Source organism: Tigriopus californicus, chromosome 8 (genome assembly GCF_007210705.1).
Source record: "Tigriopus californicus strain San Diego chromosome 8, Tcal_SD_v2.1, whole genome shotgun sequence".
NCBI lineage: Eukaryota > Metazoa > Arthropoda > Copepoda > Harpacticoida > Harpacticidae > Tigriopus > Tigriopus californicus.
The window spans coordinates 12,804,548-12,831,719 of NC_081447.1; the positions used below are offsets into that span (position 1 = coordinate 12,804,548).

General features: G+C 43.8%; 7 protein-coding genes across 7 annotated transcripts in view; 3 read left to right on the forward strand and 4 right to left on the reverse strand.

Moving 5' to 3' along the window:
• Nucleotides 1-5,283, reverse strand: part of LOC131885225 (uncharacterized) — an 8,878-nt gene extending 3,595 nt beyond the window's left edge. Inside the window, exon 1 of the mRNA XM_059233184.1 lies at nucleotides 4,724-5,283. The gene's annotated coding sequence lies outside the window, so the exon portion shown is untranslated. The remainder of the gene's footprint in view (nucleotides 1-4,723) is intronic.
• Nucleotides 5,284-7,205: 1,922 nt separating this feature from the next.
• Nucleotides 7,206-9,192, forward strand: LOC131885217 (organic cation transporter protein-like). The gene has a single exon (XM_059233176.1). It carries the CDS (start codon nucleotides 7,454-7,456, stop codon nucleotides 9,146-9,148), a length of 1,695 nt encoding a protein of 564 aa, XP_059089159.1. The 5' UTR covers nucleotides 7,206-7,453; the 3' UTR covers nucleotides 9,149-9,192.
• Nucleotides 9,193-9,244: 52 nt separating this feature from the next.
• On the reverse strand, nucleotides 9,245-10,735 carry LOC131885221 (proton-coupled folate transporter-like; the record flags this gene model as incomplete). The annotated part of the gene is given in 1 exon segment (XM_059233179.1): nucleotides 9,245-10,735. A coding segment is annotated over 1 exon segment (1,449 nt), but the record flags the coding sequence as incomplete, so codon positions are not given.
• A 5,793-nt stretch (nucleotides 10,736-16,528) lies between these two features.
• LOC131885215 (activin receptor type-1-like) lies at nucleotides 16,529-19,743 on the reverse strand. Its single transcript, XM_059233174.1, has 6 exons — nucleotides 19,575-19,743; nucleotides 18,162-18,611; nucleotides 17,717-18,087; nucleotides 17,139-17,647; nucleotides 16,810-17,041; nucleotides 16,529-16,735 (listed from the first exon to the last, which is right to left on the reverse strand). Exons 1-6 carry the CDS (start codon nucleotides 19,639-19,641, stop codon nucleotides 16,565-16,567), a joined length of 1,800 nt encoding a protein of 599 aa, XP_059089157.1. The 5' UTR covers nucleotides 19,642-19,743; the 3' UTR covers nucleotides 16,529-16,564.
• Nucleotides 19,744-20,585: 842 nt separating this feature from the next.
• Nucleotides 20,586-23,005, forward strand: LOC131885208 (condensin complex subunit 2-like). The gene has a single exon (XM_059233165.1). It carries the CDS (start codon nucleotides 20,702-20,704, stop codon nucleotides 22,835-22,837), a length of 2,136 nt encoding a protein of 711 aa, XP_059089148.1. The 5' UTR covers nucleotides 20,586-20,701; the 3' UTR covers nucleotides 22,838-23,005.
• Nucleotides 23,006-23,045: 40 nt separating this feature from the next.
• LOC131885224 (uncharacterized) lies at nucleotides 23,046-26,591 on the forward strand. Its single transcript, XM_059233183.1, has 2 exons — nucleotides 23,046-23,899; nucleotides 26,070-26,591. Exons 1-2 carry the CDS (start codon nucleotides 23,046-23,048, stop codon nucleotides 26,101-26,103), a joined length of 888 nt encoding a protein of 295 aa, XP_059089166.1. The 3' UTR covers nucleotides 26,104-26,591.
• On the reverse strand, nucleotides 24,029-27,034 carry LOC131885210 (vacuolar protein sorting-associated protein 52 homolog). Its single transcript, XM_059233168.1, has 8 exons — nucleotides 26,698-27,034; nucleotides 26,209-26,384; nucleotides 26,026-26,123; nucleotides 25,456-25,946; nucleotides 25,214-25,369; nucleotides 24,906-25,148; nucleotides 24,623-24,826; nucleotides 24,029-24,547 (listed from the first exon to the last, which is right to left on the reverse strand). The coding sequence occupies exons 1-8, from the start codon at nucleotides 26,938-26,940 to the stop codon at nucleotides 24,095-24,097; spliced, it is 2,064 nt and encodes a 687-aa protein (XP_059089151.1). The 5' UTR covers nucleotides 26,941-27,034; the 3' UTR covers nucleotides 24,029-24,094.
• Nucleotides 27,035-27,172: the final 138 nt, after the last annotated feature.

The following is a 27,172-nucleotide window of genomic DNA, read 5'->3' on the forward strand; positions in this document are numbered from 1 at the left end:
AATTGTGATAACAAAGGGCAGGAAAAAAGAGAGCCTATTTGTCTTTAAGTAAGGGTTGAACTTATCTTCGCTATTTGGGGGGTCGCATTGATTACAACAATTTTTGTTTAATCTAAACCAGGGAACCCTGGAGATGAATTTTAAGGAGTTCACAGAGGTTTTTGTTGTCCTCAAATGGTCCGCACAAAGAAATGGTTGGGAAACCCTGACCTAAAATAGATGATTTGTACTTACGTTCAAGGATTTCTGCTTTCGGCGTTGAATGTGAAAATCCACAAATATCTTAATCAATAAATTCAAACAAAAATTCATAAAAATTCATTATGCTTCTTTCCGTGAAAAATTGAACGAAAAAAACAACACAACATCGATAGCTATTGGTAATCTGCCAGTGTTTGGGTAGTTAAAAAGAAATGTTGCACTCAAAATTCACTCCATCAATATGCAGTTACAATCATTGAAAACCAAGGCTCTGAAAAATATTTAAATTCATATCAATTGATTACGAATTTTTTGACCCATTTCAGGGCATGAAAAAGATTTGGATCCTTTTTCGCCAAATAAAAATGGAATGAAGTAAAACAACAATATTTCTGGATGTAAGTTTCAATTCAAATAACATTTTTTTTCTTTTTTTGGTTTGGTTTTCACGGCTTTTTCTAACCGCTGCAGGAATGTAATCCCCAGTACTATTTGAAGGCAAGACTACGTCTACAATAGGGTTTCAAGACAAGATACTCAAAATTATACCTTGTTTTTTGAGAGAGTTCAAAGGAGATGGAGTGACGCTGTTGAACAACGGGTCATACCCGATTTGTTTGACGTTACCCGATGTATTACAATTTACCTTACTGAGTTGGCGAGTGAATTTTCATATTGGGTAATGTGAATATGCTCTGGTTGTTACGTCAGGCCAAGAACTGAATAAGGCATAACTCTTTTTTTGCCTTTGATCTTACGCACAAAGTTGATGAACCCTAGGTATGTGGTGCACCTCAAGCTTATTCATTAATGGCCTTGCCTCGCTGCACTGATTGAGCCGCATTTGTCTGCAAAGTTTTTAGCTTCTCTAATAAATACGCCAAAGGTTGTACTTATAAATGCAAACCCTCAGTGCTTCCACAAGGTGCTCAAAGAAATGAGCAAGAAGAATGCGAAACGCAAACATTTATTAACCTCAGAAAACATTTCAAAATGATATTTTTAGCCTGTGTCTATGTAGAGATTAAAATTCCCTTCCACGAATTTTCAAATTGGGCCACATCTAAGAAACCACCAGAATGTTAGAAGTAATATAGAACATTGTCAAGTGCTTTCAAATTATTTCTAAAGATTTTACCAATCATTTTACAGAAAAGTACCACATTAACACTAACTATATTTGCTTTTTCCTTTTCTTATTTTTCTGAGCCTTGATGATATGTAGAGGACGGATGTGAAATTAATGTGTTGAGCCATAAAGTGTCATTTCTATGTGATCAAAATAACGACAAAAGTTCAGAAACTGGCAAAAAGGTCTGAAAAAGTGAAAAAAACATTTCCATTTTTAATGTAACTACTCACCTAATATTGAATTGTTGGCACTGCTCCTTGCTGAGCAAGTTCGAGGTAACTGGGCATACCTTCATTGCTTCTTCACCAGCAAAATTAAAGCTATAGGACGAATGGAAAAAACTCCATTTTGTGTGGTTCCAACCTGTTTTGCTTTTAGTTTTTTATCAAACTTAACTACCAGGAACATTGAAATATCAAATATTTTGTTTTCGTACATTTTGACATGTAATCCCAGTACTATTAAATGAAAGGTTATAATTCGTTTATATATTCTTTTCAATCTTATTATGATATTTGGTCCACCAACGAATTTGAGTTGGCAGACCGAGCTAGGCCTTGAATGTAGGATTGATCTGGAATGCTATCCAAAAATTTGTCCAAGTCTGACTTGAAAGATGCTACCGGATCAATGAGGCCTACGTATTCACTACGAATATTAGAGGGAAGCAAATTAAACAATGAAGGAGCCTGAGAAAGAAGAGATTTGGAATTCATTGTTATAACTAGCCTGGATTCTCGAGGCTTGAAGGTGCTCTCAAAGCGCACATCAAGCCTTCTACGGTCACTAGAATTGACCCTAAATCCTGGGTTGGGACAAAGCTCATGGTTGCTCTTGAAAACGTACAGTATCAGATACATTTCAAACCTTCTCTGAACACTGTAGAATCCTAACTTTTTTAGTCTCTCCCAATATGAGAGCTCTCTTAATCCTGTGATGTTCCTAGTGAAACATCTTTGGACTTGTTCGACCTTTTGCAAACCTGCTGAACTCATTGGAGCCCAAATGGGTGAAGCATATTCAAGATATGGCTGAACAATCGACTTGTACAGAGTTAGCATCTTGATGCTATCTTCTGGACTTAAACGTGCGATATATCCAACCACACATTTGAAAAGCTTTACCCACCTTCAACTGGATATGCTCATCGACCTTTCATTATTTTAGAGGACTCACCTAAATCTTTCATAGATGAGACCTGCTCAATATCTTTACCTCCATTATCTAGGAGTGGAGTATTTAAAGGAGTTGACCCGAAGTTTGAGCAGAATTTCATTCTGTTTAGGGCCACATTATTCTAAGTAACCAAAGAATACATTATTTCTAGGTCCTTTGCAAGGCTTTGTAATCTCGGCCATTCCTACCAGAAACTAACGTTGTATCGTCAGCATAAGAAGAGAGACTGGCAGTAATACTAAGCTTTGGAAGTGGGGCAATGAATATAACAAAAGGAGAGGCCCTAGGATGGAACCCTGAGGGACACCCGACTTGACATCATGAATGTCACTAAGGAACCCCTCGACCTTAACAATTTGCTTCCTATACTGAATGAAGCTGCTTATCCAATTGAGAACCTTGCCTTGGATCCCAATGTCATGAAGTCTATTCAACAAAAGGCCATGATCTACTTTATCAAAGTCATTGGCAAAATCAGGATAGACAACATCAATTGACTCGTGTCTTTCCAGTGCTTCAATGACCTGCTCTAAATGCTCAATCAGTTGGGTAACCGTGCTAAAATGCTCGGAACCCATGGTGGCTAGGAGGAAGAACTTCATTAACTTCAAGAAATTCAACATGTTTGAACTTCATGATCTTCTCAAACATCTTCGCAATATTTGAAGTGAAGAAATTGGCCTATAGTTACTTTACAACGTGAGCTAATTTTAATGCAGATGGAAACTTGCCCTGATCCAAGATGCAACGCATCAAGTACGAGAAAAACGGAGCAAGAACCAGTGAGCACTGACATTACACTTGCAACCTCTCTGTTTGTCTTTTCACTTCATCCTTGCCGGTACGGTACTTAACATTCCCTACAGAAAAACACACATTCAGGGAGGCGTTATCGAATTCTCCTGCCCTTTGGAGAACTTATTTTCCCGGCTTTAAACGTCATTGTGACAGAACTGACAAAGTTCACTCAAGAATGTGGAGAAAAATTTGATTCAATTTCACTTTCTACAGATGTTTCAATTGAGGAAAGCAGTGATTCCAATCAAATTGTTTGAACTCATATAAAAAGTGCTATGTGGTGAAACAATGTTTTTCCAAGACAAAATTGAGGGAAAAAAGTGAGATTCGAACATATTGCCACAGTATACTTTATTGCTAAAACATCTTATTATGTGAAAAACTTTAGATTTATCCCTGTAATGATAACAAATAGAATTGTTCTTCATTCTTGTCGTAACACCTTCACATAGTTTTGGGCATCCAAATGATTAGATTTAAAGCATGCATAGCAGATTAAGGGCTCATGCACATCTGCTTAGCTGCAATAGGATCTGATTTCAAAACTCCAAGAAAGGTTGCAGGCAACAACAAAATTTCACCGGATAACTTTTGCCCAACCATAACACTGTTCAACAAGCCTCGGGAAAAAAGACTTTGCGTGGAGCAGAAAGTCGAAAGGGTAGACGAATATTTTGTCGAGCAATAACCGCTTATCTTCACACTGCTGTTTTCATCTTTCACATATCTATAACTAAAAACTACTTCGGTTCTGCTTAACCCTCAAAATAATTCAGAAGCCTGTCATTGCATCATCGCAAAGTCAGCGATTTTGAAATTTTCTTTGCAAAAATTCTGGGCCTAGTGACGGGTACGAGTCTGGTAGATTATTCTTAACACGTTTTGACCATTCGTTTTGTTTAATCTGGTTCTAAAACGAGTATTTTCAAGGCAACTAATATTGATGCCAAAAACCCATTCCAACCCCTTGCTGCTGTGTCACGATAATCGATTGCGCATATTACTAATCGCACATTGAAGCAAGCTAACACACCTAAACACAGGGTATGTTCCATTTCTTTCGCAACACCGCGAATAAAACATCATTGCAAATGGTTAAAAGGTCAAGCAATACACTTTTTCAAATAAGGACATCATAATCATTATGAGATAAACCCGGGGTTTTGATACATGAATAATTGATTTCAAAACACGCCCCCTTAATAAACCCATCGAGTTTCTCGTGGAACCTCTGAAAATCAATTATAAGAATTGCGCTACTGCGTTCACTACATCAACCTAAATCAGAGGTTCAACCACTTTTACATTGTCAAGCCGTCTTTTTCTCTCAAACACTGAAAGTGTCTCAAAATACGGGCCAAACCATATGGTTCTCAAATCAGAAGAAGAAAGAAAGAATGAAACACTTTCACTCACCTTCGAAGCCCTAAACGTTCAAATCACTTTGTTTCGCCTCAATTGACACGGAACTGCAATTTCGCAAGTGTTTCAAGACCGATTTGTCAGACTTTTGATCTGAGTCGAGGATTAAAGCCAGGAAGACGACTCTCGTCAAATCGAAATTCGGCACTGTCCAAGGTCTGGATCACAGGATCTTTTAATTCTCCGTCAATTCCACTATCTATGATATGCGACACCGCCTTTAGAGATTAACCAACACGGAAAGAATGCACTCGTGCCAGTCACTAAATCACAAAACAGTCACATTTACGAGTATTCCAGAACAGCGTTTGTGCCAATCTGAGGGTCTGTTTGCACCCCTCACTCAGCAAACTCGGCTGCTGAAGGTCAAATTTTGGTTTCCACACGCAACCATCCACATCCACACGAAGTCGTACATACGAAACCAGCAAAGCAGACGCTGAGCAAGTTGGTGTTCTCACTCAGGATGATTGAATCGCTTCCGAAACATTACAATTGGGATGAACATGTTCTCAAGACGAGTTTTCACGAAGTGCTACATTGACCACTTTTTTGGCAAAGCTCCACAAATTTCCCGGCTCGATCTTGCCCTGATATACTAAAAATGTATGTATGCTAGGATCAAACCGAGAATTTGTTCTGCTTCTTTTAAAAGAGAATCTGGAATATTGCAAGCGGCCAACATAACCCAATTCAACCATTGCAAGTTGTGGATACAATATAAGAACTCGGATTTTTACATCCAAGTTAGTGTTTTTGCACTTTTTGCGAGGGAAAAAAGTACTTTGCTGTATTGAGAGGGGATACCCCATTTCTGGTGCCGTTTGTAAAACTAAAGAGTTAATCGAATTAAGAATCAAATAATTTGTGGTTGAGTTACCTAAGGACTTGATTTAAAGCGGAGCATATTTAGCGTTTAGGGTTTCAAGGCACACCACCAAAGAACCCTGTTTGTTTGCATTAATTTGATTGAATATTACCTATTTATACTCTACACTAGTACTGTACTACAGTATACTATAAGTACTAACTAATAGCTTTGACTTAGTATGCTAGTTGATGGTAAGAATAGAATATCTGCCTTTGTTATCATGACATTGAATCCATGAGGATCATTTCTTGCGATATACATGTAGTTCGAATCCCGTTTTGCAAAGCTCTGGACGGTATCCAGTATGAAAATTGACTCACACAAGTCGCGAAAAACTAGGTAACTTCCGTCTGCTAACATTAAGGCAAGATCTAAATCAAGTGCACCTTAATTCTGGGACTGAACTTCCGCCCCAAGTTGATTAATCCACGAACATCTAGAACTATGGACTGTGAACGAGCTTCCCGTCAAATCGGCCTGCTCTGGGTCATAGCAACTCTGAGCCACTTTTCGAATTAAAGTAAACAAATAAGTAGGGTAAATATTTTCAATTAAAGCCAGGTCGTTTTTATATTATTTACTTGTAAAGTGGTTTGGTTTCAAAGTTATGTTGTCAAAAGCTTATGTAGCTGGCCATAAGCAGGCCAAAAATTCGAATTTTATCTAGCAAACACTAGTGTTTACTATATAAATTTGGACACATCTCCTGAGTTTCATGAGCATAATTTTGGTCTCAAATTTGACCAAGTTCATGTACTCAACAGGATCTTGTGATTGTTATAAGTGTTTATTTGGCATTAAGTGAACAGTCTAGGAGATAAGAACTTTTTGCTTCCGTTCGCGGTCCACGTGATGGTCCACTTAAATTAAGCTTACTCCTACACTGATTGCGTCGGATTTTGTTGAAGTACTAGCTGCAGTTCATATGTCAAAGTCTCTATCCACTCTTCTTCACTCATCAAGAACAGGTTTCGTCAAATTTTGTTCCCAAAGCAATATTCAGTGCTTTCACATGCTGCCACATGAAATGAGTGGGAAAGTGCAAAAAAACGCTAACAATGATTGATTTCAGAAAATTTGTCATTTATTTTACAAGTAGAGGAATCAATTAAAATGAGCATTTTCGCCTTTTTCGTCAGTTATTTTTTGTCCTCAATATTACCATGAAAAAGTAGAGGTGGTCCCCTTTTTTGTCACGCTTGACTTCTTGTTTTTGGCTTCAATATTTTGTGGCACACAGTTTTCACGCTTTGTTAAGAAAGACTGTCCATTTTGGGTTTTAGCAAAGCAATTTGCTGGACATTTTGCGCTAGCAATTTGACTTTGCCGCTTGCAACTTGTGAAATAATACTAAATAAACAGAAATATCACAATTCAAGACGATCTACCCATGGTATAGACAGGTATTGAATTACCAGAACACCTAACGAAGTAATCTTAACGTTAGCGCTGCCCGCTTCTGTCGAAACAAACACTCACCTTCATCGGAGACTTCAAATACACGAGGTTGAAATTGGAAACGGTCGCAAAAACAAAGGCACACAATTAATGGCGTGATCGATCGAAGCCTCAGTGAGTTTAATCACGAACAAGCACTTTCATTTCAGTCTCTATACAGCATGGTATTCCGTATATCCTCTTGAGCTTATCACACTAGGTTTTTCTCTCGCTCTTTGGCTCATTGCGTGTACGTCGACCAACAATATCAAATGCAACTGTTAATCAAAGAACAGAGAATTAAAAAAAAGGGCAATCAAAGTGAGAGAAAAAACGCCTCCTCAACAAACAAAACATTTTTGTGACTTCCCCCGGATCCGTGATCGAATCCGAAAGAGACCTGATCTGTGAATACGATGGAGTATCGTATCAATTTGGACCAAGTTTTAGAGGATGTTGGTCCTTTTGGAGCCTTCCAGAAGACCTTTTACTTCTTACTTTGCCTTCCTTGTACCTTAACGGCCTTTGTGACTTTGGCCTCGGTTTTTACGGCCGCCATCCCCCCTCACCGTTGTTTTATTCCGTCTTGCGACACGCCCAACAGCACTTATAAACAGGCTTTTGATCCAGGGGACCCATTCGCCACATTTAGTATACCTTCCGGCAATCAATCCGGTGGATTCAACTCTTGTCAGATGTACAAAGTGGCTCCAGGCACGAAAGAGGTGTGCCAGGCGGATCATTTTGACTTGGTTGAGACCGAGACGTGTTCCCGGTGGGTGTTTGATCGATCGGTCTACAATTCAACCTTAGCCACCGATTTTGATCTGGTGTGCGATGAGGCTTGGCAAGTGCCCTTGGGTCAAAGTGTGTACTTTGGAGGAGTCTTGGTGGGAGCTTTAACCTTTGGAATTCTAGCCGACTACTTGGGTCGCAAACCCTGCCTCATGTTTGCCATCTTGCTCAGTGTGGTGTCCAGTATAGCCTCGGGGTTGGCCCCCAACTACCCCGTCTATTTGGCTATGAATTTCTTGGTGGCTTTTGGACAGTTGGGCCTCTTTCAAACGGCCTTCATTCTCAGTGTAGAGAATGTGGGCAAAGACTACCGGGTATTTTGTAGCATCATTATTGAGTATTTCTTTGTGTTGGGTGAAATCCTCCTGACTTTGGTGGCCTATTTCGTCCGGGATTGGCGATATGTGATTCTTTATGTGATGGTTCCGGCAGTTGGATTTGTGTTCTACTGGCCAATATTACCTGAATCCGTACGATGGCTTTTGACCCAGAGAAAGTATGATAAGGCCCAGAGAGAGGTGAATCGTATCTGTCGTTGGAACAAGACCCAATTCATCGGCTTGGATGACTACAAGGAGCAAGTGGCTGAGAACTCCTTGCCCAACGAGGGCGTTCTAGAGCTTTTGAAGAGCAAAGTTCTGGTCTCTCGATCCATCAATGTGTGCTATTGTTGGTTCGTGGTGTCCATGACGTTCTACGGTCTTAGTATGAACGCGACCAGTTTGGCTGGTGATCCGTTCCTCAATTTCTTGTTGGTGTCTTTGGCGGAAATCCCGGGCTATACGCTCAGCTACTTAAGCATGGAACGGTTAGGCCGTCGAAAGTCGATCTCCATCTCGTTACTGATTGGAGGTGTGGCGTGCATTATCGGACCATTTGTACCGACTGATATGGAGTGGCTGACCATCGCTCTGTTCCTCCTGGGCAAGATGGGCGTGACGTGTGCTTTCGGTACTGTATACCTCTTCACCTCCGAACTATATCCCACCACTCTAAGAACGTTGGGAGTTGGTTTCAGTTCCATGTTCGGACGGATTGGGGCCATCATCTCCCCTGAAGTGGCCTCCTTGTCTCTAACGGCCTTCTGGTTGCCCATGGTCATATTTGGCGGAAACGCTGTTTTCAGCGGTGTGATTATCAACTTCCTACCCGAAACTTTGGGAAAGGAGCTCCCGGACACGATTGAGGATTCCTTGACGCTAGGACAACGCGTGACTAGAGTGGGTGAAAATACGCATGTTGACGAAGCCCTCGATGATGACCACAGTGATGGTGATGAAGGTGACGACGACGATCAAGCTCCCCTTCTAGTTTAATGAAATCATGTTTCAGATTGTTGGGATTATATGCTATTCATTGACGTCCTAAATTTACTCTATTTGTGCACGTGTTAAATCATGTTGTACACTCCCAAGTCGATTCCATAAAAAAATGTTGTTCGGAATAGTGGCTACAAAAAAGGCTGCGTTCACTAAAAGAAACGTCTCCGGAAATGTGTTCAATGTGGTCGAGTAGATGGCTTGAAACGCGGCCGTGATCAGGGATGAACTAATGGCACTGATGAAACTGATCATTGCAAAAACACGGCCTACCTCATTTTCCTCCACACACCGGCTGGCCATGGAGCGAACCACAATGGTGGCGGCAGGACTGAACGAGGAGATGAAGCTGCCCAGGAAAAACGCCCACGAAGGCTCAATCAGGGCCGGAAAGCCCATCCCCACAGCCCCTGTGATACAAGCGATAATGGCCACACAAGCATCATGAAGTTGAAAATATCGACTCAGCACCGGAAGAATCAACCATAACGTGACGAGATAGAGGATCCGGTAGATGGACAGAAACACCGTGAACTCCTGCTCATCCCATCCATATTTCTTGGTGGCGAACAAGTAACGATGCGATCCTTCCGTGCCATTGTAAGCAAAGATGTAACACGCGAAATTGAATAAGAGCATCCAAATCATGAGACGTCCATGGCCTGCTCGAGGTTTAAGGATAGTCTTAAAACTGGCCAAGAAATCCGATGGAAAAGGAAGTTTTTGACAGTAGGTCTTCTTTGTCCTTGGGAGGTTCTCCACACTCGGAGTGGCGTCGTAAGCGCCGTAACTTTCCGGTTGACTGACCATCATCTCCCCCGTTTCCTTTTCCGCCTGACCAAGAGGTTTTGACTCTTGAACGAAACAAGCCAAATAGACAACAGCACAGAGAGAGAGAGTAGCACTGGCGCCAAAAACGAAGTAGAAACCGAGGAATTTGAACAGTGGACCACTGCTTGACGTTCCAATCATGGTGGAAATGTAATCCGTCCCATCGGCAAACGAGAGTCGTGTGGTTCGATTCTTGTTGCTGGTCACATCCGAGATATAGCTGTAAATCCCTAGGTAATACAGCACAAAGGATCCGCATAACTCGTTGAGGAACTCGAGATAGAGCATGCCGAATGGGAATTCCAAAAGGAAAGCGTAGTTCAACAAAAGCGAGAGTGAAAGCAGAACTTGACCAAAGACTGGCATTCCGATGATGAATTTCCTTCCGAAGCGATCCGACCACGCCCCAGCGATTAGGGCGTAAATGACCCGGGGGAAAAAAGCGGCCAAACTGAGTGTTCCCTCGTAATTCGAGACCTCCTGTTGCACCTCATCCAGTTCAGAAGTGTGATTGTCGTTGTTGAGATCATTGCACAGGTCCTCCGAGAAATTAAGCTTTTGACGGCAGGCTTTTTGAATGAGGAGATTAGGTCGGATCACTTCATTGAGACCAATGGAAATTAAGTACAATACAATCACGGGCTCCACCGTGATATTTCGCGTGATGTGCCTTAAACGAGCTGAGATTGATCCCGATTTTATAATCATCATGTTATCTTGGCGAGACGACACTAAAACTGACAATCACTCCCAGGGTCTCATTTTCGATCAATTATCTATCATCACTTGTGCGAGGAGCACGAGTAGTAGACGCTCTCGGACTCCCTCTGGTCTTGCTTCCCATATAGAGGAACTAGACACAAAAGAGATTGAGCCATGGAGTTGAGGAATGAGCAGGTGTACGGTGTGATGCTCTCACAGGCCCTTTTGTACATAGTCTGCAAATCTAATGTGAGGCTCAGGCCTGGTTTCTTTTAAGAGGTTATTACCAACAGTTGCAAGTAACAGTTATTTTTGCTGGTGTCAAGTATGTTCAAACTCTCGAAATGTGTTTTTACATAAGCTAACTATGCTTTTCTAAGTGCTGGACACATATTCATGAAAGAAAGTGTAGTGCAATGAAATCACGTCCTAAGAGCTTCAGTTATAGGATAAACGGATGTTTTTTTGCCTTATACATTACTTGGTATAAGAAACAGCCCAAGATGAAGAATCCGGACATAGTAACCTTTTGGGAGGAAATGTAAAGATTTTTTTTTTCTACAAATCTGTGCTTTTCTCTTTAAACTATGAAAGAAAAGGTTGAGGTGTTGAATTTCAAGGTTTTGAGGTTTCATTAGGAAAGCGATTTAAATAATCCGGCATATATATTTTTTTCAAGACAATCGGGCTAAAAAGCAAAACCATACACGTTTCGTCAATTTATAGCAAAGTGCAATATTTTTCATTTTTTTTATTTTTTGGTTTGTTTCTTCACAGGTTTTTCCACAGGTAATGTAACCCCCAGTGCTATTGAAATAAAAGGTTATATTTTACGTTTTCATCTTTACATGATATTTTGTCTACCAACAGAATGTTAGAGTATCAATATTGCTTGTTGCACTCATCAGAGTCATCAGTCATTACTGCATAATTCAGTTGGAAAAGCAGAGTTCAGTTATAGGAACAATCCGGATATAAAACTCATTTTGGTGATAATTCAGAGATCGAGATTTCACGGTACCAGGATTGCACAGTACCAGCTTACTAATCAAACGATTGAATTAACATATCGTGCTCTTTTGGGAAGTTACGCTCTGAATTTCTGCACCTGATATTTTAGCTGACGTACACGTACATTCATGACGTTTTCAACTACGAAATTTTCAGTCAGCTCTACGAAGTGTGTGCCCTGATGAATTATATTTGGTGACCTTATTTCCAGCCCAAACTTTGTCAGGCGCCAAACGCAAGAGGGTGAACTGATCTGGTCGAATTATTTAAGAAACCCAGAGGGGCTTAATCAACTCTTCCTTCCCAATCAAGTAACCCATAAGAAGGCAACGCCCGCTCAAACGTCTTCTAGCGAAGTTTCTAAAAGCTTTCCCCTCCAGTCCTGACGGACTCCATGAATCAGAATAATGGTGCGTCTACACGAGAAACATTCTGTCACAAAATTTGCCTAACAATTTCGGAAATGTTTCGTATTTGACAAACACTTCATCTCTGAGCCGTCTACACGTGAAACTACCCGATCAAAACAGTTTGAAAAATATTTTGATTAGATTTCTAATCAGATGAACTTGCAAGTGATCGTATCATTTCCCAATCGGTCTTTCATTCAATATTTATGTTATGCACGGTAACGGTAAACAAGATGATTAGTATAATGAACATAGGGAAAACTGAGGAATGATATTTGAAAAAAAACACCGATGGGCACTATCATGATGAGAATGTTTCGCTTTCCAAAAAGGTTCTTTATTTTGCCAATTTCAATCTGTGCGGTCATGTGTTGGCTGAAACCAATTACTACTTGAAGACATGTTTTACCCCTTTCTATGAACTATACCATAAGCCACCTGATGATGCAATTTTAATAACATTTTCGCTTTTCGAAAGGTTTTCGACATTCATTTTGACTATAAATCATAAACCAATTGATTGGAAACGAAAACCCGACCAATTTTCCAACTCATTATAATCGTGAATAAATGGACAACAGTTCTCCAATAATATCACAAACTATTTAATAGCCGAGTACGGGTCGAAATATGACAAGAATATATAGTCCAAAGGTCATGTCAGAAACGTAAGCACAAATACAATAAGAGCATTAAACCATATTAAGACAATATGGATATTTACATACAGTTAACATTACAGATGCCATTGACTAAAAAGAGTTGAGTTTTATAGAACAAATAAGAACCCGCCCACAAGAACAGACGGCATTGGACAGGGAAGGTGATGGTCTTGGGCAGCTTGAAAGTAATGAGTCAGTGAGTGGGTAGGACTCGGTCCGTTGAGATTCGACTGATCTGGCTTTCATGGCTAAATGGCGGGCAGGGAAATGGACGAAAGAGCAGCCAAAAGTGGCTGGCTGGTCTGGACGCTGGGGTCTCAAGGGTGTATGTACGTAGAGGACCGATCATGGGCGTGTGTGTCGGCCGAGGGCTGACTAATAACCGGCCAAGAACCTCCAGGTAGTATGGGCCGATGATTCCGTTGTCTCTGATGATATGATCCAACTTCAATCGGATCAGTCTTCTTTGGACGAGGTCAAGGAATCCATCCATCCATTCCATCCATTCATCTAGCTTTGGGTTGGCTCGCTCAAGTCTTGCTCACAGACGGATGTAAAAGAAGGGGCCGGGACCATGACCGGGCTGAGCCTGAGGACAGGCCCAAAGTGGGTGGGTTTACTGGGGTCGACACTTCCATTGTCTGGACGGGAGGAGATGAATCCGGATTCCGGAGATAGACGTTATGTTGGTTGGTTGATTGATGGATCGATCATCATTCAATCATTCAATCCTCGATAGGGGATGGAAGTGTGACTACTGAATTAAGAGGGTATGGGATGACATCTGATGACTTTGAACAGTGATTGACAATTCCAGGCCCCTTCATACTCCAAGTTGGGGTTATCCTGCGTCAAAATGAACCACAATCAATACATTTTTCTTTGTTATAAACCATCATGGATCGAATGAGTTAAGTTCTGTACTGGCTGAAAATGGACACCTTGATTGGAAGGGCTGGGGAGGATGCTGTCGTCCATGAAATATTTGCTCCTTGGCAAACAAACTTTAAACATGTTCAAATCGAGAAATGTTTGTGAAATGCTGGTGAAATGGCAAACAATGTTTGTCAAATGGCTAATTATTTGCCGAATTATTTGTCGTGTAGACGCACCATAACAGAACACACATTTTCAGTAATATTTGATGCGTTATGCAAAAGAGCCACATAATGAATATTTAATCCATGAAGAAACCATATAAATGATAATAGCAAACCAGAATTTTTTTTCGACAAACCTGGAATCATTTGATATGTATATTTAAAAGCGTTGATAATCTTTTCCGGGAAAGAGGCGAAAAATCAAGGATAAAAGTGAGGGTTGAATTGCTGCAAATGAGTCAAGTAATGGAGATTGCAAAAAAAAAATGCAAGGACAACAGAAAAAGTGTAGGAAACCCATTTGTGTGATTTGAGAAGCCCTTGTAATTGGTAGCCAATAAAAGTACTTTTCAAGCATGTCCAAGTATACTTTGTCTGATTTGAATAACAGTTAAGTTCAAGTTCATTGATAGAGAAAGAACAATAGAGAAGGAGAGCGAGCGCACGCCTTCGCACGACGGTTAAGGTGCGTCTACACGACAAATAATTCGGCAAATAATTAGCCATTTAACAAACATTGTTTGGCATTTCACAAGCATTTCACAAACATTTCTCGATTTGAACATGTTTAAAGTTTTGGTGCGTCTACGCGAGAAACATTCTGTCACAAAGTTTGCCTACTTATTTCGTAAATGTTTGGTATTTGACTAACTGTTCATCTCGGAGCCGTCTACACGTAAAACTACCCGATCAAAACGGTTTGACAAACATTTTGATGTAAATTTCTAATCAGATGAACTTGCCAGTGATCGTATCATTTCCCAATGGGCCTTTCATTCAAAATTTATGTTATAAACTGCAAACAAGATGATTACTATAATGAACATAGGGAAAACTGACAACAGTATTTCATGGACGACACCATCCTCCCCAGTCCTTCCAACCAAGGTGTCCATTTTCAGCCAGTACAGAACTTAACTCATTCGATCCATGATGGTTTATAATAAAGAAAAATGTATTGATTGTGGTTCATTTTGACAAAAGATAACCCCAACTTAGAGTCGGAAGGGGCCTGTGATTGTCAATCAATATTCAAAGTCATCAGATGTCATCCCATCCCCTCTTATTCAATAGTCACACTTCCATCTCCTATCGAGGATCTGTGAGCAAGACTTGAGCGAGCCAACCCAAAGTTAGATAGATGGATGGGTGGATGGACTCCTTGACCTCGCCCAAAGAAGACTGATCCGATTCAAGTTGGATCAGATCATCAGAGATAACGGAATCATCGGCCCATACCATACCATACCGGTTATTAGTTAGCCCTCGGCCGACACACGGCTATGATCGGTCCTCTATGTACATACACCCTTGAGACCCCAGCCTCCAGACCAGCCAGACACTTTTGGCTGCTCTTTCGTCCATTTTCCGCCCGCCAATTTTAGCCATGAAAGCCAGATCAGTCGGATCTCAACGGACCGAGTCCTACCCACTGACATGTCATCACTTTAAAGCTGCCCATGACCATCACCTTCCCTGTGAAATGGCGTCTGTTCTTGTGGACGAGTCCTTATTGGTTCTTTAAAACTGAACTCTTTTTATTCAATGCCATCTGTAATGTTAACTGCATATAAATATCCAAATTTTCTTTATCATGGTTAATGCTCTTACTATATTTGTGTTTACGTTTCTGACATGACCTTTGGACTATATATCGTTGTCATATTTCGACCCGTACTCGGCTATTAAATAGTTTATGATACTCTTGGAAAACTGTTGTCCATTTATTCACGATTATAATGAGTTGGAAAGTTGATCGGGTTTTCGTTTCCAAACAATTGGTCTATGAGTTATAGTCAAAATGAATTTCGAAAACCTTTCGAAAAGCAAATATGCTATTACTAGTGCATCATCAGGTGGCTTATGGTATAATTCATAGAACGGGGCCAAACACGCCTTCAAGTAGTAATCGGTTTCAACCAACATATGACCGCACAGATTGAAATTGGCAAAATAAAGGACCTTTTTGGAACACGAAACATTCTCATCATGATAGTGCCCATCGGTGTTTTTTTTCAAATTCCATTCCTCAGTTTCCCTATGTTCATTATACTAATCATCTTGTTTACCTTGCATAGCATAAATATTGAATGAAAGATGAAATTGGGAAATGATACGATCACTTGCAAGTTCATCTGATTAGAAATCTAAATAAAAATGTTTGTCAAACCGTTTTGATCGGGTAGTTTTTCTTTTAGACGGCTCAGAGATGAACTGTTTGTCAAATACCAAACATTTCCGAAATTGGCAGGCAAACTTTGTGACAGAATGTTTCTCGTGTAGACGCACCATTACATATTCAATTGTTTAGGCAATACAGGGACACACCGAATGGACGTTGCGAAGCGAGTTTACCCAAGGATCGTGCTTTGTTAAGGAGTACGGAATAAAGCGTGGTTTTTAAAGAAAAATCAACCCCTTGCACCTGTGGACATTTTTATGACATCAAATCACCATCTCAGTGCAAAGCATTGGGTCGGTCATGAAGCTTCTTCCTTTTTGGAATGCAGTTGAGATAAATGAACACTTGTTCTACCAACACTCGCGAGAAAAGTGGATGAAAGCTTGTCTTTTTGAGGCCACTTGTACGTGGCCTTCGTTATTTTTTTTGTACTGTTAGTCACGTCAATCGTTATAACTTAGTATAGAGTAAGCGTTAGAGAAGATTTAGCGATGCGTCTCTACTTCAACATGTGATCAACTTATTGACGGCGTAAAAGCCTTGAAAGGCGAGGGTTGCTCATTGGAGGGTGCGTTCAACGGTTTGAGTAACGCAGCAATAGATTTTTTCAACCGAAGGGAAGAAGGTCGAGCATTTGGGTCTTCATACCAGCACTCTTGCATCATACGGGCTATCCCATGGGTGATCTGAATCCGGCAAAAACGAGCATATCAATCAATAGTACAGACAACATAACTACCAAAACAGGGGATTCACTCACCGGATCTGAAGACCACCGCTCATTCACTAGTGGTCGACGCTGATCGAGGCACACAACCTTCCTCATCTCATCAAAACTGGGGTCTGGTCCGACATCTTGATGGTAGGGAAGTGCGTATGAATCGGCCTCGGAGAGATTCAAGTCCGTTCGGCGAAGAACTTCCCAGATTACGAGGGCGAATGAGTATACGTCAGATTGACGGAACGCTTCGAAAGTCTTCTTCTCATTGATGCTAGATTTAAGAAATGCAGTTCATATCACATTCTCCTTCCATTCTTGCCACTCTTTCGGGAGTTTGTTGCACTTAGCTTTAGACTTTAGACGCTCACCTCAGATCGAGAATTTCCGGGCTCATGTACCGTTTCGTACCCACCCTTGAGTTCTCCGGGATGTTGAGCTCATCCGTCGCTTCTTTGTGGGTAACAGCCAGGCCGAAATCCGCAATCATGCAGGATCCGTCGTATTTGACGAGGATATTCTTGGATTTGATGTCCCGATGGGCGATCCCCGGTTTGCCTTGAGTGCCGTGGATCTCAGTGTGAAGATGAACGATTCCATTGAGGGCGCTCAAGATCATTTTATGAGCCTCTCGCGGCCCCAATACCACGGGTTTATTCAAATAGTCGTACAAGGACCCGTGAGGATGAAAATGGGTCACTAGCCATATCTGAGTACACGAGTTATGGGAGGTGAAATCCGACCCAATGTACCCGAGGATATTCTCGTGGCGAAGCAGAATGGTCGAGTAGATGTCGGTCTCTCGTTTCCAAGAGCTCTCATGTCGGGAAAAGAATATCTTGACAGCCACCGAGTCTCCATTCCACGTTCCTTGCCAAACCTGGAACACGTCTGCCAAGTTAAGATGAACAATCGATCGCCAGATCAAAGACAGGGGGGGGGAACTCACCTCTCCGTAACGGCCTTTTCCGATGCATCCACCCAACTGAATCTGCTTAGCCAGGGTTCGTTGGACCAGGAAAGGTAGCCCCGATCCCGATCCGGACGTCAAGGACCCGTCACCATCGCGGAACTCTCGTAAAGTGGAATCGCCCACGGGGCGCGCTCTTAAAGCTACCAATTCATCGCCCTCATGAGTGCCACCGTACATGTCCATCTGATTGAGCTCAGCCATTCGTTTGCGGTGTCGCCGACGAATCTCACAAAAAGCCAGCCAGGCGAGAGCGCCAAAGATCAGGAAAGGAACAAAAATGACCAACAAAATCACCACGATCCGATTCAAATGGCCGTCATCCTCAGAGACCTGTACCAGGTCGGTTTCTGAAATGCAAATAATTCCCATCCATGTAATAAGGTGTCAGTTCCGAGAGCGATTCCTCAAACTCTGGACTCACCCAAAATCGGCACTGGAGGTAAGCGGGGCCAATCGGTCCCGTTATTGCAAAGATCCACTTTACAGCACGTCACCGCGTACTGGGCTGAGTTTGAGGTCTTCTCGTGGACCTTTCGACCGTCGTAAGCGGCCACACTGCAATGAAAGGCCGTATCCGCCAAGTCTCGAGTGCACCCCCTTGAGCGATGAATTTGCCCATTGCTATCGCGGACGTTGGACGTGAAACATCGGAGAGCATTCGAGCAGGTGCCAAAGGGCGTGTCATCTTCGCAGTGAGGTGATTGGCAGGATTGACAAGTTAATTTCCCCCGGCCTTTGTACTTGAGGTCGTGGAGCCGATCCCGTTCGGCTTCGGCTTGGCGGTCCGCTTCGTCGCCTTCCAAGAGAAACTGATTGCTCAGCTTGGCCAGGGAATGAGGTTGAGGATTTAGCCCATCAGACCGACACCAAACTGAAACCGTGAGAGTTTATCAAGCGACTGGGTGTCCGAATAGCTTGCGAGATCAAGATATAAGACTTTCAAAGACCTTCATATTATGGTTTTTTTTGCGGACTTCCTTACCGCTACCGAGATCGGAATCCCAGCAGTTCAAGACGAGAAGATTATTCATTTTACCTGACTTTTATATATATATATATATTATTTGATCGACCAACGAATTGAAGTTGGCTGATCTGACTAATCCTTGAATATAAGGTTGATCCGGAATTTTAGTCAAAAACATGTTTAAGTCTGACTTAAATCCTGCTACTGGATCAACGCCTACCTACGACTTACGCATATTTGAAGGGAGCAAATTGAACAATGAAGGAGCCCGAGAAAGAAGAGAGGTGGACTTTATTGTTTGATTTGAGTGTTCTTCTCATTTTGAAATTTTGTTCTCTCGTTTTCAGGGGCATTCTTGCCAGTTCTAATCCTAACGAACGTTTCCGTATCCATTTTCAAAAAGTGGTGTGACTTGGTAGATTCTATGAAAACGTGCGAGGATTCCTTATGAAATGCTTGATGTATTGCTAAAAGGGAAGTAGTCTTGTGGTTATGTGCTTCCAGTTATTTCAGAATGGACAATGCACTGAGAATCGGATCAAGCTCACTCTTGATTACGGCTGGCAGGTGACTCAAAGTGTCCTTGATCTAAAAATTTAGGATGATAAAGTGTACTTTCATTCGTAACACTATCTTTGAGTTCTCTGTTCCACCCACTCCGTTCCTAATTTGGCTGCTTTCATGTTTCTTAAAGGATGGGCAGATTTCACAATTAGAAGGCCACACAGGAATACTATCTAATATCAATTCATCACTGATCGGTCGTTTCTCCAAAGTTTCGGAGCATCCGAGGATCAATCCCGAGTGTAGACTGGATGGCGCCACGGGAAAAAAGAGTCACTTTCACCCACGATGTAGCCCCGTTACCTGATGAAAATCCAATCAGGATGATGAGACTCAGACCCAGGCGGAATTTCAGGCACATATTGGACATGAGGAGACGGGATCAGGCCGTGATTGAGCTCACTCTCCATTGGCACGGGGACATTTTCTCACATCAGTAAGGGAGCTTGTTTTGATTGGAAAGGCTTCAGAATCCAGGACGCATAAGGTGACCGAGGCCTGGATTTGAAAAAGACTTGACGCGATCAAAGAGAACGATATTTCGGGAAAAGCGATCATCAGTAGATAGTTAAGAGTGTTTTATTTAGTTCAGGCATAGTTTAAGCGTTATATGCCATACGCTGGATTGATGGTGGTCTCTGAAACCATTTATGGTTTTCCCTATTCGGGGTTAGTTTGACACCCTGGTGAAATGGATAGTCAGGGAGACTTTCGTATTTGAGCGATAATTTGGTGCATCAAACGGACAGACTACCCACAACATGACGTGTTATAGTCCTCGAAATATTTGGAAAAGTATTTGGAAAAGTTGGACGGGCCTGTCGAATGGCCAGGGCTTAAAATGTCCGATAATCTTGGGAGCCACGTTTTAGCCATCTTCGATTTTGGTCACGTTGAAATTTGATTTTGAATTTGTCCGCCACTCCGAACAACACAGGACAGTGTTGTGGCCATATTTATACACCTTGGTCACGACTCTTGAAACTGATGATGAACATCGATCAAATATGTTGAACGACGAAGAGCCAAAATTTAAAGGGAAATAAAATTCTGGTCGTATGGTTAGGTATAATTACAAGTTGGCCAACATTTCTTCACTGACCCAGCACATCGACGTCGTCACAAACTCGATCAAGTGTCCACAGGGGCTAATGACACTCATGATGTCATTTTCAGACTCTTTCAAAGGGGCTATTTTAGAAGTTGAATGGTCACGACGATCACGACCCAAGAGTTTTTTTGTCCCCACGGATGCGGCATCACTGGCCTCTGGGTCATGCTTCTCCCGGTTTGATTTAGGTGTGAAAACAATCGCCCTTCAAGGCTGGCCAATCCCAATCTTCGGAATCCCTGGATTTCTGGATTTCATCCCCGTCGATAAGTTCTGACGATTGGTGCGGTTGAGTGCGGGCCTCGTTCAGGCCGACATCATGACGGGTCGTTTGAAGCGTCGCAGCTCCTTGGGCGTGGGCTTCCACGCCCCACCCACTCCGCCCGCTGCGGGTCGGGCCCCCTTGGATGACTCACTGGCCGCCACCGACGACGAATCCGAGCGACGTCTGCGCCACGGTCGCCAAAAAGGCCGGGCCAGTCTGGGTACGCCCACCTTGGCCGCTAGCGTGGCCTCGCCGGCCGGCACGCCCTCGTCCATCTCGGGCTACAGCGCCGCCCAGTTGGCGGATCACTACACGAATTGCATGAAATTGAGCGCGGAAAACAAGATCTCGATGAAGAACGCGTTTCAATTGAAATTGATCGATTATATGGCGGAAATGCTCAAGAAGAAGAGCTCGGATCTGGACAACTTCCAGACGGCCTCCTGCGCCCTGGACGCCTCCACCAAGATCTACGGATATCGCGTGGATTCCGTGCACAACGAGACCATGAAGTTGGCCTCGGGTGTGGGATACAGTAATAGTCAGGCTCACAAGGCTGGGGGCGGGGGGGATGAGGCTCAGGGCCCGGGTCAGGGCCCGGGTCAGGGCCCGGGTCAGGCCGATGTGTCCGGCCCAGGGGCGGGCACCAAGAAGACCAAAAAGCGGAGCTCCACGGTGGAGAAGAATCTGAATCATATCAATTGTTCGCAGTTTGAATTGGACTACGAGATCGATCCGTTGTTCAAGAAGATGTCCTTGCAATTTGATGGCGGCAATGGCGGCGGTCAATTCCTGTCCACTTTGCACATGAAGAACGACTCCTCCGAGATGTTATTGGATTCGCGAGCTAAATTGGACCACTTTGAGCCTGGGACCGAGTCGGAAGCCGATGATGAATCCCAGAGCCTGACCTATATCGATCATCCTCTGCCGCCGTTGAGTAGTCGACTATCCGAGCCGCAGTGCGTCATTTGTCCCAGTTTCGCCGGCTTCTCGTTTCGCCAGTGGAATGCGGCCGATGACGATGAGGACCTCAATAGGTCGTTAGGGGCGGACCACTGGCCGGGCACCGGCCAGGCCCTGGAGAACGAAGAGCACGCCTTCCAGCCGTTGGAATTGGCCGACGATTATGACGAACCCGCGGACAACATGCTGGATGATGGACCGGATGATTTCATGCCTGCGGGTCTGACCAAGCCGCACATGCCCGTGGGCCTATTAAACATCCAGAGTCTGCGCGATCATTTGTCCAGCGTGCCCAGTGAGTACTCGTACTTTGATCAAGGTCGATTAGGGGCGTGGGCCGGGCCCAAGCACTGGAAATTCAAGCCCATGACCAAAGCCCCGCTGAGCACGCAAGAAGCCCGTAAAGCGGCCAAGAAGAAGGACAAAGAGAAGATGGACTTTCATCTTTTGCACGACGACCATCCGGCCATCTTAAACCAGGTTCAACTGGCCATGCGATTGCCCAAGAAGACCACCAAGCTCCAGCACAAAACCATGCAAAACTGGGGCGAAGAGCGCAACATCCTGCCCGAGGATCTTCATTATAGCGGCCAGGACTTTGTCAAGCTCGAGAGCATGATCAAGACCAATTTGGCCCCGCGGAAACCAAGCCAATCACAGTCCGTGGACGACAGTGTGGCAGATTATGACTTTGACAACTTGAATGACACCCAGAACTTCTGTCCCGATCTCGGGAGTGGCGATAACCCCGCCGATGATGACGACGACGACGACGACGACGACGAAGACCGGGTGGCGAACATGGACACTCATCAAACCGTGTTCAGCACGCAAGAGCCCTCAGAACTCGGGTTAGTGGCCGCTCCCAATCGGGTGGAGAATATCCAGATCGGTTATGCCAAGCAAGCCAAGAAAGTGGACATGAGGAAACTCAAGTCCGTCGAGTGGTCCATCATCCTGAACCGATCCAGGTGTTGCGAACCGGACAAGGAGAATGAGGTCCTCAACGATCAGGCTTCGGCCGTGCGAGAGACGTGGTCCTCGGCTACGCGATTCAGTGACCTCTATCAGGACCTGAAGGGACCCAACAAGCTTCCGTCCAAGATGGTGGACAGTCTGAGTGTGCCGTTGGCTTTTGTGGCCTTGCTTCATCTCTGCAATGAGGAGACGCTTGCCTTGGAGAACCTGGCGGACTTCTCGGACCTCAACATCTCCAAGGCTTAGCCAAGATCGAATCCTCATTGGCACCACCCACACCTCACCCTCTTTATATTGTACAGATAGCGCATAAGTTTATGAAATCGAAGCTTCGCCCACGAAATAAGAAATCTAGATCAACAGCTCATGATGTACCTGGAGGAAAAGATATCTTGAACTCTCTCTTACTTTCAGCTTGCTTTCAGACCACCTTCCATTTGTCTTTGGATTGATCATGGAGCGAAAATCGAAACTCATGCGGCGGTCGTCCATCCTTAACGTCATGCGACGGCAAAGCAAGTCCATGGGTGGCGTGATCAGCTTAGAGGATCAGGCTGCAGCCATTGACCCCTCCAGCGACATGCCATCCAAAATGGCAAGCCTGCTTAGAATAGTGACCGGTGCCACGGTCAATGCCGTGCATCAAGATTTGGCCGAAACGAGCAGTGACGCCATTTCAGATTGCTCCGACCACATAAACAAAGAAATTCGAATCCGGGGCGATTGGGACCAGGACATCCGAGATTGGGCCAAAGCTGGATCCACCCACTCTATGAACAGATACTTGACCTGTTCCAACCACAAATTCGATGAACTGCACCCAAATAATCCCACCTCATCCTCCAATTCACGTGTCCAAGAAATTCATTCCTACATACAAACCTTGACTCAAGAAAGTCAGCGTTGGCGGGAATTGGCGCAAACCCTCAAAGAAGAATACAAAAGCAAGCGTGCTTTTAAGAAAGAATGTGAGCACGAGAACGAGCTCATCGAAAACGACTACCAACTTCGGGCCGATCATCAAGATCTCTTGAGACAGATCCCTGAAGACAGCGATATCTTGAAGCAAGTATTGGAGCAGGAAACCGCTCTTGAACACGCCCGAAAGGTGCTGACCTTGGCGGCCAAGAAACGTCGCCGAGAATGCGATGATCTCGCCACCGAACTCGATGTGAGCGTGAAAACTTTGAAAACTTTCTCTGATTCCGTGCACGGCACGAAAAACGGGTTGATGGATCTCATCAAGACGCAAAACTCGCAAGTCAGCTTCCCCCAATACGTTGAGAAATGGCTTCAAGAAACAAAAAAGTAAGGCTTTTGCGTGGCTTATGGTGAATGAATGGACAGATTACTACACGAATATTAATACTAATCGAATACTTTTCTCACTCGCGACATCAAAGCCCACAATTACGTTACACACGGCGTTCGTTTAGGTAGGTTTGTATTCCAGTTTTCACTGGAACTCTTGTTTATTTGCCACGATTACCTCGTTGACCGGGTTTAGAAATTCGATTTAAACTTCTTGACCTCGACCATGAGTTGGTGGACATTGATCAACTGGGAGCGTTCGGGATGAGAGCTGAATTGCGGGTGCGACATGATCTTGTAGAAGCGATGATAATACTGCACGAACTGGGTCAAGGTCTGTTGCAGGATCGAGGTTCCGTTCTTGAAGTTCGGAAACGAGCCCAAGATCTCGCTATTGATCCCATCCAATGCCTTCTTCCATCGGACGTTAAAGTCCTTCAGAATGGAGGCCACCTTGGCTCCCTCGCGGGTCACAATCGCATCATCATCATCATCGTCCTGTTGAATCACGGGCTCGACTCGTTTAATGAAGCGGAGCAGCTCACCGAAATTGGACTCCAAGATAAGCTCCACGAATTCGGAAGTGCGCGTAGCCAACAAATCCTTGAAACTATCAGACTCCTGGCAATCATTTCGAACCCGTTCCTAGAGTAGAGCAGGCATCACCATTGACTCTACATTCAAACAGCGACTCTCACTGACAAAAGAGGACTGACTCACCGCCAAAACCGACAGAATCATGTCGTAGTTGTTGATAAGGAACAGAAGTTGGTTCTTGCGTCCATCAAACACCGAGGTCATTTTAAGGATAAAGTATTCCACTTCCTGTTGGAGATCCGAGAGAAGTCGAGAGATGTTCTCGTTGGGATCGCTCTCTTGGATGCTCATGAAGCCCGCACTGAGCTCGGCATAGCGCCGACAGATCTGCAAGAGGCGCACATCCGACTCGTACATTGGAACAGGATTTATGTACTAGGGTGGGTTTGATGGATTAGCTACTCACGAGATGGGGTCTTTGGTCTACGGTCTTGAGTTTCAAGGGATCACAGTCGCGGATGCTTTGGATGTTGAGCTGCATCACATGTCGGAATCGATGCCAAAGAGTGCTCTGTAGGTTGTCCCAATATTTGTCCAGCGTGGCAATTTTCCGCATTTGACAATGCTTTCGGAATGCAAAAAGCAAGTGGAGGCATAAGAACAAGGAGATGGCGTCGTAGCTCTCCTGCACGGATAAATCCACGGCTTTCTGCAGGCAGATGAGAAGGAGATTTAGCGGAAAACACGATATTTAAACGTATTTATACTAACTACCTTGAGTAATGACTCGGTCTTGCCCAATATCAGATGAAAGAGATCATTCAGCTCGTTGCCTTCGACCATGAAAAATTGTGTGATGAACACGTATTCTCGGCAAGCGTTTTCCAAGAAGCAAAACTGCTCACTCCGGAACAACACCTCGTACGAGAACTGGAATCAAAAGTCATTAATCACATGCACAATCGATATCGATGACGGATTTCGAAATTTCGAAATTTCGAAATTTTAACGCTGACCTTGGATTCGGCTTTTTGTTGGACGTGATGTGGCACGATGATGGGCGCTTCCAAGGCTTCGTCAATGACTTGTCCACGTTCACCAATGCTAAACACACTAGCCTTGGCCTTCATGGTGGTCTTGCCGAAGAACCCCGCCACGCCCCGTTGACTGGTCTCCACAATAGCGCCCACGAGATCCTCCCGTGTGGCGATCTCGTCAAATTGCAATTTGGCCAATCGCCCCGAATACGACTTGAAGTAGGAAAAAAGCACTTTGCTCATGGTATCGCAGTAATCATCGCGCACCTCGGCCGCAATCTCGCGGTCATTAGCCATGAGGAACTTGAAATAGAAGCTGAACTTGAGCATCGTATTCTGCGGAATGTGATAGTTGGCCATGGGCTTGCGGAACTGGCTGATGCGATCCAAAAGGAACTCGCGGATCTTGGACATAGCCTTGATCTTGAGCTTTTCCACCACATCCCGCACATCTGTGCATGATCGAGCTTCTAAAAGAGATAAAAAATGGATCACGCAATTTTTGGCCGTCTCTTGTTATCATAACGATTTTTCCATGATTAGACTCACCACGGAAGCTCTGTTCCTTTAAGAATGTGATCTTCTGTTCCAAGGCCACCAATTGATCCAGAAACAACTGATCCGTGACCGGACTGTCGAGGATGACCCTACAACAAAGCAACAAAAAAAAAGGATTTTCAATCGAGTCCCATGAACCGCCCATACCGCCCATCTGGCCCCGACTATCCTTACGTGATCATCTGCTCCGGAATGACCATGTCCCCCACAAATTGGGATAACTCGCCCCGCACAGCCTGTCGGTTTTGGAGCTTGAGGTTCATTTGCACGGACTGTTGTTGCAAGGCCATGATTTCCGAACTGATACTCCCCAAATCTGTTTGAAAGCTCAACAACATGTTTTGGCAACGCTGTGGAACAAGAATCAATCGTAAAATGGCGGTCGCAATGAAATGATGGTGTTGCTTTTACACTTTTGTTGGGGATGTAATATGGGTGGTAGTCATGATTAAGTGTGTTTCAAAACTACAAATTTTCATCGATCCTTAATCAATGTAATGTAAATTTTGTTCCTCTTTTTGGTTTGGATGTGTCCATGAAATAAAGTGTTTAGTTTACTTGGCCAATGGGAGACACGAACTTATAGAATCCAAAGGCAACTTAGGCTCTTTGGCCTTCATGATTGCGTGAATGGATGGGAGTGCCATCCCTGTAAGCTCGTACTTCCAAGATTTCGTCGCAACTGACAATCTGATTGTGGAGCGAGGCAATGTTCTGGCTTTGTTGGATGTAGTCCTGAATGGAGAGATTCTCCTCGGCTTTGAGTTGATCCTCCACTTGGGTCGAGTACTCCCGCAGATCCACCCCATTCTTCAAGGCCTCTTGCACCACCGAGTCGCCCAAATTGGCCTGGATGTGCGAGTCCACTTCCTCCAGGAAGTAGCTCTCCGATGACACCGAGTGCATGGTGGCGGGCAGATTTCACTTCCAAACTTTACTAACTAGGCACAGACATTTGGAGTGGCACAAATTACACACACACACAGATCTCAATGAGTGTTGTTGACGTTTTGAGGCAGAGATGAAAAAATGAAGCAGATCGGAATCAGGGTGACCGCGAACGTTTGGGCCCATTCCGATGACTGTCGGAATGAGTCACATATACGGGTATATACGAGTCTTAGGGCATATAGATACA

What these genes read in the sequence shown, in the direction of transcription:
- LOC131885215 (XM_059233174.1), bottom strand. Translation starts at nt 19,641, where the DNA reads ATGTCCAATATGTGCCTGAAATTCCGCCTGGGTCTGAGTCTCATCATC. An exon ending in ACCTCCAGTGCCGATTTTGG is followed by an intron (nt 18,088 to 18,161) that starts GTGAGTCCAGAG and finishes TTTGCATTTCAG; the next exon opens with AAACCGACCTGGTACAGGTC. An exon ending in AGCGGTGGTCTTCAGATCCG is followed by an intron (nt 16,736 to 16,809) that starts GTGAGTGAATCC and finishes TGCCGGATTCAG; the next exon opens with ATCACCCATGGGATAGCCCG.
- LOC131885224 (XM_059233183.1), top strand. Translation starts at nt 23,046, where the DNA reads ATGGAGCGAAAATCGAAACTCATGCGGCGGTCGTCCATCCTTAACGTC. An exon ending in TGGCTTCAAGAAACAAAAAA is followed by an intron (nt 23,900 to 26,069) that starts GTAAGGCTTTTG and finishes TTCTGTTCCAAG; the next exon opens with GCCACCAATTGATCCAGAAA.
- LOC131885208 (XM_059233165.1), top strand. Translation starts at nt 20,702, where the DNA reads ATGACGGGTCGTTTGAAGCGTCGCAGCTCCTTGGGCGTGGGCTTCCAC.
- LOC131885210 (XM_059233168.1), bottom strand. Translation starts at nt 26,940, where the DNA reads ATGCACTCGGTGTCATCGGAGAGCTACTTCCTGGAGGAAGTGGACTCG. An exon ending in AAAGGAACAGAGCTTCCGTG is followed by an intron (nt 25,947 to 26,025) that starts GTGAGTCTAATC and finishes TATCTCTTTTAG; the next exon opens with AAGCTCGATCATGCACAGAT. An exon ending in AACAAAAAGCCGAATCCAAG is followed by an intron (nt 25,370 to 25,455) that starts GTCAGCGTTAAA and finishes TTTTGATTCCAG; the next exon opens with TTCTCGTACGAGGTGTTGTT.
- LOC131885217 (XM_059233176.1), top strand. Translation starts at nt 7,454, where the DNA reads ATGGAGTATCGTATCAATTTGGACCAAGTTTTAGAGGATGTTGGTCCT.